Source organism: Sciurus carolinensis, chromosome 10 (assembly GCF_902686445.1).
Source record: "Sciurus carolinensis chromosome 10, mSciCar1.2, whole genome shotgun sequence".
Lineage (NCBI taxonomy): Eukaryota > Metazoa > Chordata > Mammalia > Rodentia > Sciuridae > Sciurus > Sciurus carolinensis.
This window is the reverse complement of record NC_062222.1, coordinates 64,812,775-64,833,102: the sequence shown is the minus strand read 5'-3', so window position 1 is coordinate 64,833,102 and position 20,328 is coordinate 64,812,775. Positions and strand designations below refer to the sequence as shown.

General features: G+C 34.6%; 1 protein-coding gene across 1 annotated transcript in view; it reads left to right on the top strand.

Moving 5' to 3' along the window:
* Ccser1 (coiled-coil serine rich protein 1) overlaps positions 1 to 20,328 on the top strand; it is a 1,248,518-nt gene that overhangs the window by 492,597 nt on the left and 735,593 nt on the right. The window contains 1 exon segment of the mRNA XM_047566362.1: positions 19,567 to 19,644. Within this exon segment, the coding sequence (XP_047422318.1) occupies positions 19,567 to 19,644 (78 nt within the window).

The following is a 20,328-nucleotide window of genomic DNA, read 5'->3' as shown; positions in this document are numbered from 1 at the left end:
ACAGCAGTGAAAAAGCTGACTAAAACATCAGTGAATGTTTAGTACCTCCACTGCTAAACACCTTGCCCAAATGACCATCATCTGTCAACATGTTGTTGTTATTTCTAAGTGACATTTTAGCTTCCACACTTGCTCTTTTGTAACATTTTTCTTCACCAGCATTTGCTGTATTTTATTCATTACAATAAGTTGCAAAATCCAGCCCACACTGAAGAGGAGGTTTTCAAACAAGAGTGTAAATAGAAGGAGATGGGGATCATGATCTCAGGCGACATAGCTAGTAGTAACAATCAATGCTTCTAAGCTTACTATCACTTAATTCCTCTTAGTTGTTACAGAACGAAGCTGTATTTCAATTTAAAAGTAGCCAGTGTCATCCTATCTCCTAACTCTGGAAACACCCAAGAATGGAAAGACACTTTCCTTCCTTTCAATAGTATATCATCAAATCTGCTAATGAAAAACCTCTTGTATCATTCAAGGTCCATCAGCAGCAGTTTGCATCTCCTGAGGCCTAGCTCTCTGTGTTCACTGAGTCTCCTAGGGCCTTTGTCTTTTCTGAAGTCGTTAGGACCCACAGGCTTGGCCAAGCCCCAGTCATCCCACAGGCCATCATGACAGTCTCTGAAGGCCTCATAAAAATAGTTCTTTGCCTGAGGGGAAAAGCCTTCATGAGCTGCAGACAGCCTTGCAGGTTAAACCTTCTTGTGATCTGAGGCTTAAATCTCTTACACAGGCCTTAGCAGTGAAAAGCCAGCTCTATAGCTATTGAGGAAAACACATCTTCTCTGCATGTGATCCTGCAATAAAAGAAAGAGAAATGGACTGAACCAAGCATACTGAGTTCATCCATCCCAAATCCATCAGTAGGATGTGTGATCTTTTCTTTGCTAGGGAGAGAAACTGGGAGTGAAACACTAATAGAGCTCCTTCTTCGTGGAAGGAGACGAAGAGTGAACAATCAGTGTCCCTGAATTTTCCAGATATTTTCTTTGTAAATTTATGTTCTCTTTAATATGGAAAAGTTTTCTCTGTGTATACCTTTGAATTTGTGATTTATTTAGGTTTATGTTTACAAAGGCCCTGCCAATTCTATGACAACTGACACAACTGAGAGGTAATACTTACTTTTATTATCTTTAAGTGTTTCTCATAGGTTTTATATTTAACATTTTAATCCATTAAGTTTTTTCAATAGAATGTAAGATTCTGGGTTTTTTTTCTCCCCTAATAGTTAACCAGCTGGTAAATCAGATCAATTAAAAATGAGATATATTTCTCTTTGTCTATTGAAGATTCAATATATTTGGAACTACTTAGCTTCTCAAATAGTATAGTATATTAGCCTTGGAATAAAATTGATAATATATGTGAAGTTATTCCATTATGTACACAGCCTTAACTGACAGTTTATAACTCTATAAATGTATTAAGAGAAATAATCGGGGATTTGTTTTAAGAGTGTTATCATAAAAGGCTGGGGATGGAGTTCAGTGATAGAGTGCTTGCCTAATATGTTATCACAGAATTAAGTATATTAAAAGGCAAAAAGTGTCTAAAATTAGGAGTCTGGGAAGATGAATAAAGTTAATTCATATGATGGAATTTATACATTCATGATAAAGTAAGCTGAAGGCAAACATTTGATATAGGAAAAATACTGAGAATGTAATTAGAAGCAAAATTTAGGTTATAAATAATCATATACACAGAAAAAGGTGGAAAAAATACACAGATATTGTATATGTGATTATCTTTGGACAGTTGGATTTTTTTCCTTCTTTATCTACCCATCAATCCATCTATCAAATCTATTCATGTATTCCTTTTTCTAGTTTGTACTCTTTGTACCTTCTTGTCCACCCCAAGGAATTTAAGATAATTGGTGTCAGGGACTGTTTTTATTGAACACACATCACAGTATCTGGTTTGGTGGAGATTCTCAATACTGTCTGTTAAATGTTGTTAATAATATTAGAACATAATTGGGACCTGTTGAAAGCAGCTGAACATACCAAGAATATCCAATAAGATAAATAGGCAGAGGGATAATGGAAACGTAAGTCAGAGACTAAGGCATAAAGAGTTCTGGAAGCAATTAGCGTGAATCCAACCAGAGATGAGAGGTCAGAGACAGAACTTTTCACCCTGGGAAAAGAAATGAAATAGTGACTGATTCTCCAAGTATTTGTACAGTAACTTGGGAATAATATAGAAAATTTAAGGTTCAAATATTATGAACTCTCAGAATTTGGTATATGGTTAGAAACTGCAGTTTCCCAAAATTGAAGCAAACAGAAACAAGATAAAATTAGGAAGCTTAGTCAATGTGAGTTAACCAATATCACCACCAAAAAAGAAGCCAAATTTAAAATTACATTGCTAATGAGATTAGCTTTTCCTGTCCTTCATTATATTGTAGTTTATCTGGCACAAAGTAATCATACTTTGGTAATTGATTTTATAATTTTTAGTGACTAAGACTGTGAATTTGTCATTGTGGTTGAACTCTAGCACTTTTCTAAGGAGAAAATTCTCTGGTCGTTAGGGATTGGTATTTCGTTGTATGTTTACCGCAGCTTCATAAAAGCATCCTGTGTGTGTATCTAGTTGCTGTTGTCTATCTTTATACTAAACAAAAAAAACCTCTTCTCAGGAATGCTTTCTGAATAGTTCTCTTCATTGAGAACAAATTCAAATAATTTGTAAACCTGAGTTCTTATGCCAAGTTTAGTTTTTGTCATAAGTTAATGTGTTGACCAATACCTGGTAAAGTTTCTTATTCATCTACTTTAAAAATCATCCAACAAAGACTTTTCATCCCTTGGTATAATTTAATTTCTGAACATTACAAGCTAAGAGCAAATTCATGATTTTCCTCTGGAATCCATTCTGAAGGAATAAGCCACTTTTATTTCTTTGCTATAGTCCATTCATTTGGGATATTTTGGGGATTAGTCACAGCTTTGATTTAGTCACAGAATAATAAAGAGATGATTCACTATAATTGTACCACAAGATCAGAGTAAAGATAAGAGCAAAACTGACTCAATAGTCCTCTTGTGGGATATTGTATCTCTTCCCTGTCTTGTATTATTGATGAACAGAAGCTTAATTTTAAAAAACTATTTTACTTTTTTTCTGGGATCTTAGGAACATGATCATCAAATAAAACTTTCCATCTTGTAAATCTGTACCATATGCTCTATCAGGTAGAGAGTACATGATGAGACAGTGGGAGAATATTTACTCCTAAGCCTCATGTTGCTGTGTAAACTGATAGAATCTTTATGCAGGACTATTTTTAATATTTCTGAAAATTACAACCGAATGTATCTTTTAGATCAGTCATTCCATATTCAAAAGTTATGTTATAAATAAATATATACATGGTATAATATTATTAATTTTAGCTCTGTTTATAATAGCAGGAGTGGGAATGTAATGCCAGTTAAGTACATTATGAGATAGACATAAAATGAAATACTATATGACCATGTAAAAGAATCAAGAAACTCAATAGGTAGAAGTAAATAAAAATTTCAAAAAGGCAAGCTTAAGAAAAGTTTGTATAACATGCTAACCTCTGTATATATTCATATATGTGAATGAGAAAAAAGCAACTGTATGTATATTTGTGTGTATATGTGTGTGTATGTGTGTGTTTCTTGTATACATATAATTTTTCCCAAAGGCTACACAGTAAAAATTGTGAGCTTAGCATTGCTGGGAACTACTCATGGAAGATAGACATCTTTCTGCAAAAAGATGTATCTTTTGAATTCCTGACTATGTAAATGTTAACAAGTCCAAAGTAAGTTTAAAAATGTATTAAATAAAAAAATAATAAATACACTTTATATATAGGCATTTTCACTCAGTCTCATGAACAACTAATTAGAAAATATGAATCCCCCAAAATTTACAAAATAAATTTTATAAGTCAACTTTCTATTACATAAATATTATTACCTTCCTATTCTAGAGTAGTATCATGACTTTCTCCACTCCACTATGTCAGCCAATGTTAAATTGTTCATTCTCTAACTAGCAACTTTCCAACCATAGTGCTTACTGATATATTTGAAAGGATGCTCAAATCTTAGTCACAGTTTTATTTGGCAAAATAGAACTGGATCATCACTATGTCAAATATGTCCTTAGACTTTGATTCTATTTCTCCATTTCCTGGATTGACTCTTTTTTGGATTTATTCCTAGGGATGTTTCATCCGCTTGGTATAGAATTCAGACAGAAACACATTATTAATTGAACGAAAGTATCTCTTTCTAAAAATTCCAACAGAATTCCCAGATTTGAGCTTCATTTAAATAATATGGCTCTTGTGCCTTTTGCGTATATGTCTCGTAGGAAACATTGGCTAGCCTTTTATTATATATGCCTCGTTATTTCAAGGATAATGTACCAGTAGTACTCAAAACACAGGAACCGAGAGTAGTACTCAAAACACAGGAAATCACTCCCCCAGTGAAAACAAAGATTGTGCTAAAATAAATTGGGTGATGGAAAGAAAAAAAAATAGCAGACACCAACAGTAAGGTAAGAGGATGTTATAAAGAAAATGCCTGCATTTTCATTTGGAGAAAGTAGAAAGAAGATGTGACTGGAACAGAAAGCATTGTTGAAATGGACCAAAGCAATTTTCTGATGTTCTCAGTTTGGTCTGCTGCTAAAGCAACAAACAGGTAGGCGTGGGACGCCAACTGCTTAAGGGACGAAGTGAGTGGAGTCAGCTTCCCATGGCCCTCATAGTTCCTCAGAGGTTTGCCTGATGGTCAGTGGTTGACACCTGTATGGGAGGAGTCTAGTTCTGTTGGCTCCAGGCCTGTGGTATACAAAAGTGGTAAAAAGCACATTTTAGAACTGAGTATATAATATACATATAAAACAATGGTTTTCTGTGCCACAATTAGATATTCTATATTCCTTCTCTTACGAAGTCCTTAGGTCAACAGCAAGCCTAATCACATCTTGTCAGCAGGGTGAATAATAGCAAAATTTATAATCTAAGCATTTAGAAGCCTTATGTATACTCAATACATGTTGACTGGCTGAATAAAAATGAATTTTCTTATCTAAAAAATGAAAATATTAAGAATAATAGTTCATCGACATTACAGAAATCAAACTTATCTACATACTTTATAAAAGAAATAACATTATTATAGCAGCAACACATTTCAATATGTGTGTGTGTGTGTGTGTGTGTATTTCTATGTAATTTTAGGACTATCATAATATATCCTTAAGTTACGGTTTAGGATCACCCTTTAATTATTAGACCTAAAGAATCATTATAGGGGGCGATCCAAGATGGCGGCCTAGAGGGAGACTGCACCTCCAGTCGCTCCACAACCCAGGAGTTAAGAAGGGGAGGCATTGAGAGACTCGGACTGAAGTGGAGCCACGGGTGAGTCTGCCCACTGGGTAAAGCTCGGCCTGGGTGGCAGGCCCAGATAGAGGTGGCTTATCGGAGCCGGGCAGGGCAGCTAGAGTCATCCACAGGCAGTCCTGCGCACTCCGGCGGTGGGCCCCGCCCACACAGCCAGCTTCTCCAGGTTCTCGGAACGGATCTGGCCCGCTAGTGAGAGCCTGTCTGAACAGAGCAGGCTCCGAGTCCCGGAGCCGCTGCAGTGCAGTGTACTCCTGCAAAGAACCAGCTGAGAGCCTCGATCTGCAATCAGCCTCAGGGATAAGGGCAGGGCAGCCGGAGACCTCTTCAGGCGGCTCTGCCCACTCCGGCTGTGGGCTCTCTTCACGGGGCGATCCAAGATGGCGGCCTAGAGGGAGACTGCACCCCCGGTCGCTCCACAACCCAGGAGTTAAGAAGGGGAGGCATTGAGAGACTCGGACTGAAGCGGAGCCACGGGTGAGTCTGCCCACTGGGTAAAGCTTGGCCTGGGTGGCAGGCCCAGATAGAGGTGGCTTAGCAGAGCCGGGCAGGGCAGCTTGAGTCTTCCCAAGGTAGTCTTCCACACTCCGGCAGTGGGCTCTTCCCACACGGCCAGCTGCACGGTGCAGGCCCACAGTGAGAGCATTTCCGCACAGAGCCAGTTCCAAAACGTGGAACCAGTAGGAGGCTAGGGGCAGTATTCTTCGAATGAGCTGCTTTATCAGATTCCTCCAAGACATCAGGCTACTGAAGGCTGGGAGGTGATACACTGGAAATCTACTGGGACACTATAAGCCAATAGTGGAAAACTGCAATATCTCAGGGTCCCACTGACAACTGACCATTATGAGAAAACAAGGGAAGAAAATGTCCCAAACAAACCTAGATACTACATCAATAAAACCCAATGACAGCACAGCAGAAGAAATGTCAGAAAGGGAGTTCAGAATGTATGTAATTAAAACGATCAGGGAAGCTAATGAGGAGATGAAAGAGCAAATGCAGGCATTGAAGGAGGAGATGAAAGAGCAAATGCAGGCATTAAATGATCGCACCAATCAACAGTTAAAAGACCAAATACGGGAAGCAAGAGATCATTTCAGTAAAGAGTTAGAGATACTGAAAAAAAACCAAACTGAAATCCTTGAAATGAAGGAAACAATAAACCAAGTTAAAAACTCCATAGAAAGCATAACCAATAGGATAGAACACCTGGAAGACAGAACCTCAGACATTGAAGACAAAATATTTAACCTTGAAAACAAAGTTGAACAAACAGAGAAGATGGTAAGAAATCATGAACAGAATCTCCAAGAACTATGGGATATCATGAAAAGGCCAAATTTGAGAATTATTGGGATTGAGGAAGGCTTAGAGACACAAACCAAAGGAATGAACAATCTATTCAATGAAATAATAACAGAAAATTTCCCAAATCTGAAGAACGAAATGGAAAACCAAGTACAAGAGGCTTATAGAACTCCAAACATACAAAATTACAACAGACCCACACCAAGGCACATTATTATGAAAATACCTAACATACAAAATAAAGACAGAATTTTAAAGGCCGCGAGAGAAAAGAATCAAATTACATTCAGAGGGAAACCAATAAGAATATCAGCAGATTTTTCAATCCAGACCCTAAAAGCTAGAAGGGCCTGGAACAACATATACCAAGCCCTGAAAGAAAATGGATGCCAACCAAGAATCTTATACCCAGCAAAACTTACCTTCAAATTTGACGATGAAATAAGATCCTTCCATGATAAACAAAAGCTAAAGGAATTTACAAAAAGAAAGCCAGCATTACAGAACATTCTCAGCAAAATATTCCATGAGGAAGAGATGAAAAACAACGATGCAAATCAGCAACAGGAGGCGCTAGCCTAAAGGAATAGCCAAATAAAGGAGAAACCAAATCATGTCAAAAACAAATATGAGTCAATTGACTGGGAATACAAATCATATCACAATAATAACCCTGAATGTTAATGGCCTGAATTCATCAATCAAAAGACACAGACTGGCAGATTGGATTAAAAAGAAAAATCCAACAATATGCTGCCTGCAAGAGACTCATCTCATAGAAAGAGACACCCATAGACTAAAGGTGAAAGGATGGGGACAAACATACCATGCACACGGACACAGCAAAAAAGCTGGAGTATCCATCCTCATTTCAGATAATGTGGACTTCAAACCAAAACTAGTCAGAAGGAATAAAGAAGGACATTACATGCTGCTTAAGGGAAGCATAAATCAGCAAGACATAACAATCATAAATATCTATGTCCCGAACATTGGCTCATCCACGTACGTCAAACAAATCCTTCTCAATTCCAGAAATCAAATAGACCACAACACAATAATACTAGGCGATTTTAACACACCTCTCTCACCACTGGATAGATCGTCCAAACAAAAATTGAATAAAGAAACTATAGATCTCAACAACACAATCAGCAATTTAGACTTAACGGACATATATAGAATATACCATCCAACAAAGAATGAATACACTTTCTTCTCAGCAGCACATGGATCCTTCTCTAAAATAGACCATATTTTATGCCACAAAGCTACTGTTAGTAAATACAAGAAGATAGAGATACTACCTTGTACTCTATCAGATCATAATGGATTGAAATTAGAAATAAATGACAGAATAAAAAACAGAAACTTCTCCAATACCTGGAGACTAAATAATACACTATTATATGATGAATGGATAACAGAAGACATCAGGAGGGAAATAAAAAATTCTTAGAAGTAAACGAGAACAAAGACACATCATATCAAAATCTCTGGGACACTATGAAAGCAGTACTTAGAGGAAGATTTATTTCATGGGGTGCATTCAAAAAAGAAGTAGAAATCAACAAATAAACGAGTTAACACTACAGCTCAAAGCACTAGAAAAAGAAGAGCAGACCAATACCAAAAGTAGTAGAAGACAGGAAATAGTTAAAATCAGAGCCGAAATCAATGAAATCGAAACAAAAGAAACAATCGGAAAAATTAATAAAATAAATAGTTGGTTCTTTGAAAAAATAAATAAAATTGATAAACCCTTAGCCACACTAACAAAGAGAAAGAGGGAGAAAACTCAAATTACTAAAATTCGGAATGAACAAGGAAACATCACAACAGACACGAGTGAAATACAAAACATAATTAGAAGCTATTTCGAAAATCTATACTCCAACAAAAACAGAAAACCTTGAAGACATCAACAAATTTCTAGAGACATATGAACTACCTGAACTGAACGAGGAGGACATACACAACTTAAATAAACCAATTTCAAGCAATGAAATAGAAGAGGTCATCAAAAGCCTACCAACAAAGAAAAGTCCAGGACCAGATGGGTTCTCAGCCGAGTTCTACAAAACCTTTAAAGAAGAGCTCATTCCAATACTCCTCAAACTATTCCATGAAATAGAAGAGGAGGGAACCCTACCAAACTCGTTCTATGAAGCCAATTTCACCCTGATACCTAAACCAGACAGAGACACATCAAGGAAAGAAAATTTCAGACCAATATCCTTAATGAACATCGATGCAAAAATTCTCAACAAAATTTTAGCAAATCGCATACAAATATATATTAAAAAGATAGTGCACCACGATCAAGTGGGTTTTATCCCAGGGATGCAAGGTTGGTTCAACATTCGGAAATCAATAAATGTCATTCACCATATCAACAGACTTAAAGTTAAGAATCACATGATTATTTCAATAGATGCAGAAAAAGCATTTGATAAAATACAGCATCCCTTCATGCTCAAAACACTAGAAAAAATTGGGGTAATGGGAACATTCCTAAACATTATAAAGGCCATCTACGCTAAGCCCATGGCTAATATCATTCTAAATGGTGAAAAACTGAAAGCGTTCCCCCTAAAAACTGGAACAAGGCAGGGATGCCCTCTTTCACCGCTTCTATTCAACATCGTCCTTGAGACTCTAGCCAGAGCAATCAGACAAACCAAAGAAATTAAAGGGATACGAATAGGAAAAGAAGAACTCAAACTATCCCTGTTCGCTGATGACATGATTATATATTTAGAGGAACCTGGAAATTCCACCAGAAAACTTTTAGAACTCATAAGTGAATTCAGTAAAGTAGCAGGTTACAAGATCAATGCTCATAAATCCAATGCATTTTTATACATAAGTGATGAATCTTCAGAAAGAGAAATTAGGAAAACTACCCCATTCACAATAGCATCGAAAAAAATAAAATACTTGGGAATCAATCTCACAAAAGAGGTGAAAGACCTCTACAATGAGAACTACAGAACACTAAAGAAAGAAATTCAAGAAAACCTTAGAAGATGGAAAGATCTCCCATGTTCCTGGATAGGCAGAATTAATATCGTCAAAATGGCTATACTACCTAAAGTGCTATACAGATTCAATGCAATTCCAATTAAAATCCCAATGATGTACCTTGCAGAAATAGAGCAAGCAATTATGAAATTCATCTGGAAGAATAAAAAACCTAGAATAGCTAAAGCAATCCTCAGTAGCAAGAGCGAAGCAGGGGGTATTGCAATACCAGATCTTCAACTCTACTACAAAGCAATAGTAACAAAAATGGCATGGTATTGGTACCAAAATAGACAGGTAGATCAATGGTACAGAATAGAGGACATGGACACAAACCCAAATAAATACAATTTTCTCATACTAGACAAAGGTTCCAACAATATGCAATGGAGAAAAGATAGCCTCTTCAACAAATGGTGCTGGGAAAACTGGAAAACTATATGCAATAGAATGAAACTAAACCCCTATCTCTCACCCTACACAAAACTCAACTCAAAATGGATCAAGGACCTCGGAATCAGACCAGAGACCCGGCATCTTATAGAAGAAAAAGTAGGTCCAAATCTTCAACTTGTTGGCTCAGGATCAGATTTCCTTAACAGGACTCCCATAGCACAAGAAATAAAAGCAAGAATAAACAACTGGGATATATTCAAACTAAAAAGCTTTCCCTCAGCAAAGGAAACTATCAGAAATGTGAAGAGAGAGCCTACAGAGTGGGAGAATATCTTTGCCAACCATACCTCAGATAGAGCGCTAATTTCCAGAATCTATAAAGAACTCAAAAAACTCTACACGAAGAATACAAATAATCCAATCAACAAATGGGCTAAGGAAATGAACAGACACTTCACAGAAGAAGATGTACAAGTAATCAACAGATATATGAAAAAATGTTCAACATCCCTAGTAATAAGGGAAATGCAAATCAAAACTACCCTAAGATTTCATCTCACCCCAATTAGAATGGCGATTATCAAGAATACAAGCAACAATAGGTGTTGGCGAGGATGTGGTGAAAAAGGAACACTCATACATTGCTGGTGGGGTTGCAAATTAGTGCAACCACTCTGGAAAGCAGTGTGGAGATTCCTCAGAAAGCTTGGAATGGAAACACCATTTGACCCAGCTATCCCACTCCTTGGCCTATACCCAAAGGACTTAAAATCAGCATACTACAGAGATACAGCCACATCAATGTTCATTGCTGCTCAATTCACCATAGCCAGATTGTGGAACCAACCTAGATGCCCTTCAGTAGATGAATGGATAAAGAAACTGTGGCATATTTATACAATGGAATATTACTCCGCAATGAAGAATGATAAATTATGGCATTTGTAGGCAAATGGTCGAAATTGGAGAATATCATGCTAAGTGAGATAAGCCAATCTCAAAAAACTAAAGGACGAATGATCTCGCTGATAAGCGGATGAGGACATATAATGGGGGGTGGGACGGGCTAGCATTAGGTTTAGGGTTAGGTTTAGAGTTAGGCCAAGGAGAGCAGTAAGAATGAAGGAAAGAAGGACTGTGTAGAGGGAAAAGAGGGGTGGGAGGGGTGGGGGGGAGGGGGAAAAATATAATAAACATCATTACCCTATGTAAACGTAAAAAAAAATAAATAAATAAAAAAAAAAAGAATCATTATAAAATTTAACCTAATGGCTTAAAAAATAAAATATTTTACTTATATTTATATCTATTTATGTACCCAAAGAATTTTAGTTCAGTTGTTCATGCTTTAGTTCAAGAAATTCTTTTAAACAAACTTTAATCCCATAAGAAAGATCTGTTAATTATGCTTTCACTGAGGACATAATTAATGGATCTGCACTATGGAATTATGACTTCCAGTAAATATTAATAATGCAAAGTTACTCTAACAAGCACCTGAAGAGAACCCAAACAAATAGATCATTTTATATGTCTGAAGCTTTCCTTCAGTACTTCCACATGGAACATGAAAGCATGTAAAACAATTTAACATCAGCTTCTGATATCTTTGAGTAATTAAATTTCTTTGGTGGAGGAGATTGTGTATTCCAATATAATGATCTATCAAAATTTGTTTTTATGAAAGTTAATAAGAGCCCTCATAAAAGCTTAGAAACTAAGAATATAATGACTATCATGTATTATAATCCTGAATAACTCAGTTATATTGCTAATAAAGTGCTTTTAAGTGAAGTTTCCATTTTAGAATAGTTTAAGATTTACAAAAAAAGAGAAGTCATATGTATTCATTACCCAGTTTCCCCTACTGTTATCCTAACTAAGCAGGGTACATTGCTTAAGAAACCAATATGGGTGAATTACTTTTAACTAAATTAGACAGTTTATTCAGATTCCACCCATTTTCCCTAATGTGCTTCTTGTTATTCCAAAATCCCATCCAGGATACCATGTTGTAATTGGTTGTCATGTCTTTCTTGTTAAGGTCTGTAAAAGGTTCTCAGAATTTCCTTTTTCTTGATGACTTTGACAATATTGAGGAGTGCTGGTCAAGATTATTGCAGGATATCTCTCAAGGTGGGTTGTCTCTCCACATGACCTGCACATCTAGGGAATCAGTAAACCATATAGAGGTGTGGGCCAGCTGGAAATAAACGACTGAAATAATAGTATTAATAAATAAAGACGAAGTACACAAGAAAGCAGGAGGTTTGACAGGTGGAAAGACCTGATGGGTCTGATCCTAACTAAGAGAGAAAGCCCTCCAAACTTTATTTTACAGGGAAACACATCAAAGTAATTTATTGTTAGGAAGCATTCTTTAAAATAAACAAGAGGTAAGAGGCTGTGGGAAATTGGCCTGGTGGGGGCCTCATCACTTACGCAGTAATTTTTCCTCCTCTAGGCAACCTCAAGGCTGTTTAGTGACACTGGTATCTCTTTCATTCAAGGCTTGCAGGCATCTCAGTTGAAAGCTATCAAACTCATAAATTTCATGTCAGGCATGGAATCAGCCCCATTAGGAGCAGCCACCTGCAATTGGGTGTGTCTTTCTATACTTTCACATGGGAAGATTCCCAGATGGGACAGTCAAGCTGTCCAAGACTCTGGAGTTCAAAGCAACAATTTATTTGTTACTGCCAACAGTTGTATGATGTTTTTCTCCTGAGTTGACTGGAGTTCCTGGTTTTGGAAAGAAGGCACAGATATAGGGTACTTCTTTTAGCACATCATCAAGGTACATGCTGTCGACATGATGCTAACCTACGCCCCATGTCTAAGACAGGTTTGCCAGGTTTCTCCAGTATAAAGCTACTTTTCTCCTTTATACTTTCCTCTTTGGAATTAATAACCAAAGGCATACCAAGTGTGGGGAAGGGATGTTAAGTTCCACTTCTTGAAAAGAAAGAGTGTCTACATAAATTATTTGAAATTTTCCTGTAAGAAGAATAGTCCCTTCTCCCCAATTATTTATTTGATCACTTATTTATTTTTTGTGGATTCATGAATTTTTTAAAATACCTGAAGTTGTTCTTTAACACTATGTTATTATTTTGTTGTTCATATCAGTTCAGCTTTGGCATTTGGAAGCTCTAATGTTGGCTTTTCTCTTTGGCATACTCTTATCCTGGTTTCTGAGCACTTGCTTACTTACTAGCATGACAAGATGCTCCAGAAACATCTTGTGCATTCCATGCTCCATATCTGGCAGGAGTCAGCCATTTCACTGAGGATCTCTGTTCCTTTGTTAGAAGTTACTAAGATTCAGGTTAATAAAGAACATTTTTATTAAATAAAATTAAGATATTTACACATAATCAGAGGAAAGACATGATATACTTTGTAATATATTCCCAAATGTTTGTGAAAAATTCTCTCATTCTCACAGATAAAACATCCCCATTTTTGATTTAAGAATATATAAAACTAAATTTAAACAAAAATTTTATAGTTATTATATAAACTGCTGATTTTCAAATTTCATAGAACATTATAAGTTCACTTTACAGTCATTTGTAAATCATCTGAGTGTTCTTCATATCTTGTTCTAAGGAAATAACAATAGTGTTTCTCAATATTACTAAAATAAGTCCAAATTTGTGTCAATAATAAGTATAATAGTGACAGTTAAGGGATATAATACTCAAAATTTCCACATTCTTTTCTGATTTAGTAAATGTTAATAGTGAGTCTTCCTCTTCAATTTCCGTGATGCTTTAGCCACATGCACTGAGTATCTGGGCCCTCTACTGTGTATTTTGCCACTTGTCAGCAAAGCAGTATCAATAGGCATGATTACATTTCTAACCAAATACCCAAATCTCTGGTGATATACCATTTCCCCAAACTTTTGTCTGAAATTTCACTTGGGAAAGAAACTGTTATTATAACAAAATATTCTCTTTCATCTTTATTGTTTATCCAGGGGAGACTGACAATTATGATTTGCAGGTTCTTTTCTGGTTCACTTTTTGTTTTTATAATAAGTTTAACTCCTGTACTTTTCCCCCATCAACAGTGGTGACTCTGGTTATTCTGGCTGCAGTGGTGAGAGAGTAGGTACCATGTTGGTCGTCGGAGTATATAAAAGGATACTTTAATGTGAGGATTTCAATGAAATCATTTATATCTGATGTCCTACCTCTTGATAAATCATGATTGATTCTTCTGTACATTTATAGAAGTTATCTCATAGGAGCTGGGAGAAATTCTTATGGGCCTCCTGCCATCGTTTTCCTCCAGTCTGGTGTCATTTTCTTTTAAGCCCCTTGATACCTGCTCTCATTGTGTGGAGGAGCTTAATAAATGTCTTTGTGCTTGCAGGTCATCTTTGCACTTACATCATAATTTATTCCATCGAGGAATCTGATGAGCAGAGTATTATCCCCTCCCCATCTCTTGGCATTTTATTTAAATAGCTTTTTCCTTTTTCTTCTTGCATTCTATTTTTCCTCATTGACCTATAAGTCAATGGTAAAAGAACCAGTCTCTGAGATGACAGACAGTACTTCTCTTGTCATTCCTGTTTTCCTTCCAACCTAAAACATTCTTTTGCTAACAATCTGCCCAGGAAATTCCATAATCTCACTGTGATGAGAATCTTGCATACTACTTTAACATTTTTAATATTTTAGCAAAGGCTTTTTCCCCTTCCTAGAAACACCTGGAGACACATAATATATCCATATTTTTATTCAAGTATTTGATTAAAGTATGGTTAAGATACTGGTGCCTTGGTTTATACCCAAAGAACTTAAAATCAATATACTGCAGTGATCCAGCAACATCAATGTTTAAAGTAGCTCAGTTCACAATAGCTAAACTATGGAACCAACCTTGTTGCCCTCCAACAGATGAATGGATAAAGAAAATGTGGTGTATATATATATATATATATATATATATGTATATTATATATATATACATACACACAATAGATTATTACTCAGCTTTAAATAAGAATGAAATTCTGGCATTTACTGGTAAATGATTGAGTTAGAGAATATCATGCTAAGTGAAATAAGAAAAAAACTAAAGGCTGATGTTTTCTCTGATATGCAGAAGCTAATTCACAATAAGTGGGGATGGCAGGGATAGGGAAGAATAGAATTACTATATATTAGGTAGGGGGAAGTGAAGGGAGGGGAAGAAATGATAGTAGAGTGAAACAGACATTATTACCTTGTGTACATGCATGACTGCATGACTGATATGATCCTGCAATATTTATAATCAGAACAATGAGAGAGTACACTCTATTTATGTATGATCTATCAAAATGTATAAATGCATTCTACTGTCATGCACAACAAATTAGAACAAATTTAAAAAGTTAATTTAAAAGACTAGTAAATGTTAAAATCCTACATAACTAGAGAAGTCAGGTAAAAAGTCTAAGGTTACTTGCTAAAATACAAATTCATCAGTGAAAATCTTGTGCTAGAATGTGTACAGTAAAATGATTAAGGCTATTTAATATTCATTATACACCAAAAAATCGTAAGACATTTTCAAATAATAGATTCCTAAGTATGCTGTCATAATAACATTTCTAATAAACATATATGACACAGGATTTGTACCCAAATAGCTTAATAATAAAGAAAATGGGGAAAATATTTGAACAGACACCTCACAAAATAAGATATACTTATAGTTAATGGACCCTCAAATTATACTTAACATTATTAGCCAACTATGGAAGTGAAAGCACAATAAGCTATCATGTACACCCATAGAATGACTAAAATACAATAAACAAATAAGGAAAGGCAATGAGAAGAAAAAACAAACATAAGGCTGATGACAGGTGATTGCATGAGCCAGTTTCTTCCAACATGAAATACTATACAACAATTTAGAAGGATGAAATGCTGAACTTTCAACAATATGACATAATAAATTTCAAAATCACTTTGCTGAGTGAAAGATGCCAGGCTCAAAAGATGTCATATTGTATGTTTCCATTTGAATTTTTCCATGTGAAATTCTAGAGAAGGAAAAAAACAAAACAACACTGTAGTGATGGAATACTCTACCATTGTTTCCTGAGACCAGTGACATGAGGCAGTTGAGTGTAAAGCTGTATGAGGAAACATTAGAGATGGAGAAAATATTTTATAGCTGGATTTTGGTGGGGTTACACATGTAGACACATATGTTAAAACTCACCCATATACTTTCAAAAGTTGCAACATATTTTAGATATGTTATATATCAATAAAGTTGACTTAAAAAAAAAGATAAAAAATGAGACCACTTATGAATTAGGGTGTTTAAGTCAGCTTTCTATTTCTTTAACAAACACCTGATACTACCAACTTAAAAAGAGGAAAGGTTTATTTTGACTCACAATTTTGAAGGTTTAGTCCATGTTTGTTTGACCCATTTTGGGGGGAGTTGTGAGGCAGTACATCCCAGGAAAATGTGTGGTGGTGGAAGCTGCTTCTTCTATTTTCCCTTGGGATTCACTTTCACTTTATTGTCAACCAAAGTCTCTGAAATATAAAAAGAGCATATGAAGTCATAATTCTAACCTTATTTTATTAAGCAAATTGTGAATTAACATATATTGCTACCTTTTGAAAACTCAAAAAGTAACTTACAAAAGGATTCAATATATATAATGTCTAATATGTATGAATATATTTATACACACACTTATATATAAATATATGAACTCAGGGATTGAACTAGGATGCTTTACCACTGAGATACAACAGATCTTTTTATTTTATTAAGAGACAGATTCTAAGTTTCCAAGGCTGGCTTTGAACTTGAATCCTCCTTTCTCATCCAAGTAACTGGGATTATATGCATGCACCACCACGACAGCCATTAATATATATATTGGTAGACAATTGCATCAATAATACTATCTTCAAATGAAAGGGCAAATGAATTAAAATATGAAGTATGGGTAAGACTTATCTTCTCTTCAAAGTGTTTACTGTAATTCTATCTAAAAAAGCATAAACATAATAGAATGACACATAAATTATAGATCATTGAAAAGGAAATGGAAAAACAATAAGAAATGAAGTTATTTTTGATTTTTTTGTTGTTTTCTCAATTCGATAATTGAGTGCAGTATATCAGATGTTGTCATGTTAGATTGATTTGTTTTTTAAAACATTTATCTCAAGATTTCCTTAGAGCAAAAGAATTAAAGTGTCACACTCACTGTAAGATGGATTTGAAAGTTAAAGTGAGAACAAAGTTTTCTTTAAGAATGACATTCAACTAATCAATATTATGTGAGGCAGTGAAGCTTGGAATCTGCTTTCCAGAATTCCTTACTATTATAAACATTTATTTCCAGGAAGTTATAGGAGATCTCAACTCTTGAAAAAGTTTGCTATAAAGCTTGATTTTAAGTTTATTGTCTTATGGGAGTTTAAAAACTTTCTTCTGCAAGAGTATGATATAGGCTTTCAAATTTTCAAAACTGAATGTTACCACTGTCTCCTGAATAAGCATTTTTTATGGGATGATTCTTTAATAGGATATGCAGACTATCAATTTTATAGGTAAATATCAGATAATTCATCTGTGTATAGACTGTTCTGTCACTTGCTTAAAATCTCATGAAAAATCTCACACTGAGAAAAGCTGCTCAAGAGTCTTTATGATGATGTTTTTCAATTTTTGCAAAAACTTTCATTCATTTCTTATATTAGAATCCTGGGATAAATTAGTTGATAAGGAAAGCTTTGCTTCTCTCTTGTGTCATATAACCAGATAGTGAGAGGCAATGCTTGATAATATTTCCTGGTTTTCATCAACTAAATGTCCTGGAATCTTTGGATAAATTTAGAATTAAAGAGAACAAGCAACTCCAAGTATCAGCTATATGTAGTTTCCTACTTCTTTTAGTAGAATTAAAGTATTGTTCAGTTTTTACTAGAGTTCTCCTGCCAATATTTAAACTCTGTAGCCTTATATCAATTTCTAAAATAGATAAAGTACACGTTATGTGAAAATTATACTAAATATTTTGGTTCCTTTTTTAGAGTTCTTATCCTTGGTTTCTGTAATATTAAACTCCAAGTATCAGCTATATGTAGTTTCCTACTTCTTTTAGTAGAATTAAAGTATTGTTCAGTTTTTACTAGAGTTCTCCTGCCAATATTTAAACTCTGTAGCCTTATATCAATTTCTAAAATAGATGAAGTACACGTTATGTGAAAATTATACTAAATATTTTGGTTCCTATTTTAGAGTTCTTATCCTTGGTTTCTGTAATATTAAATCTGGAGTAAATCCATCTTAATGACTATTTAAAATGTAACATTTATTGTTACATTTTAATCAAACAAATTGAAATAATGTTTGAGTAGATACTAAAAATGTGTAGAATTATAGCATCTACTATTCTTTGAATGTGTTCCTTTGTTGGAACTTGAGTTAGGTAAACTTATCTACTTGTGCCCTTATCTCAGTCAAGGTTAATTCCTTATTTAAATCTTCATTGGAATTTTTCTGTTTGTGTGCATGAATATTTGAAACCAAGTAGAAAAATATAAGCATACATTATTTTCAATGTTTTATTTGCATATTATCTTGAAAAATTCCTGAGAGAATGTGTTAAGAATATACTGAAGTATCTTCTTTTGCTACCTACTATCAGTATCTTTTCCTTGCTTGTTGTAAATTAAATTAATAATGAACTGCTAAGACCATGCCTTTTTAAAGACAAATCTCTTATTTAATAAGTTTTAATGGATTATATTTTGAAAGGATTAGAACAGCATTAACAGCATTCCTATCATTCTCTTATATTTGATTACATGCATCATCTTTAATTTTTTTAATCTAGAAAGATACAAGAAAATTTGTAGAATGCCAGGAACTATGAATATAGGAATTTTTAAAATTTAAGATTTCTTTAGTTTGTATTTGTGTATTAATGACACATATGGGTTCCATAATGAAAAATAAAACTAGGTACACTAACTTAAATTTCTGTGGAAGGAAAAGAAATGTGTGATGCATTTTGGAAAATCAACTAAAAGACATTGAAATAGCAATGTAATAGATCATTACAGGTACAGATTAATTTTTAAAAGAAAATGTAAATGTATGGGTTAAGCAAAGACAATGCTAAATATCTTTATCAGATGCATTTAGTAACCATTTAGTTAATGCAATACACTTAAAAAGTTCATGAGGAACGATAGTCTGATTAATTCCCAAAATAACTCTTTTTAGATGAGAGATGATCAAATAATCATGATTTGAATTCTCAAATATCCTTATTTATTTATCTACTTCTTATACAAGAAGGATTGAATTCTGAGGTATTAATGGCAAGAATGACTACTAAAAGGCCCCACTTCAATGCAGTTTTGCTTTCTTCACAGAGTGCAGACATGAGCCCAGCCAGCAGCACCACTTCGCTTCCTGTTAGTCCTCTCACGGAAGAGCCAGTGCCTTTCAAGGTAAAAATAATAATAATAACTAGAAAGGAATTCTTTTTTTCATATTTTTAGGTTAACAAATAGTTTAAACTAGATAGTTGATGCATAGGAGGTGAGATAAGCTGCTTTAGTCTTTTAAGGATCTGATTTCAAATGTTTAGATCATCTTCTTTTCTTTCCATTGTTGTTGTGTTGCTAGCTGAAGGTAAAGGTGTGAGCTAGTTTGTGGAACAGTTGTTTGCCCTACATCTAAGATACAGGGATTTTATCGTAATCTTTTGATGTAAGTGATTAAGAACTTTCACATCTGTTGTTTATACTAATTCAAGTTAAAGGTTTAGAATGAATTATTTAGACCTCATCAGCAGTTACATTTTTGTTAGCAATGGTAGGTCACCAGAATTAATGATGTAATCATTACAAAATAAAAGTCATTATTAACATTTGAAATATGGACTTATTCTCCAAAATATAATATTTGTTATGTATATGTGACTATGCAAACAAATATTTAAGTGCTGAGTAGAGATGCTATGTATATTACAAATATGAAGCATCTTATTTTCCCATTTAAGTGTTTCACTTTAAGCCAAATCTTGAGGATCAACTATTTTATATTTGTACCAAGAAAAGTGTATACAGTTAGAATTATTATAAATAAGGCAATTCTTAAGAGTACAAGGGAAAAAACTGATAAAATTGGAA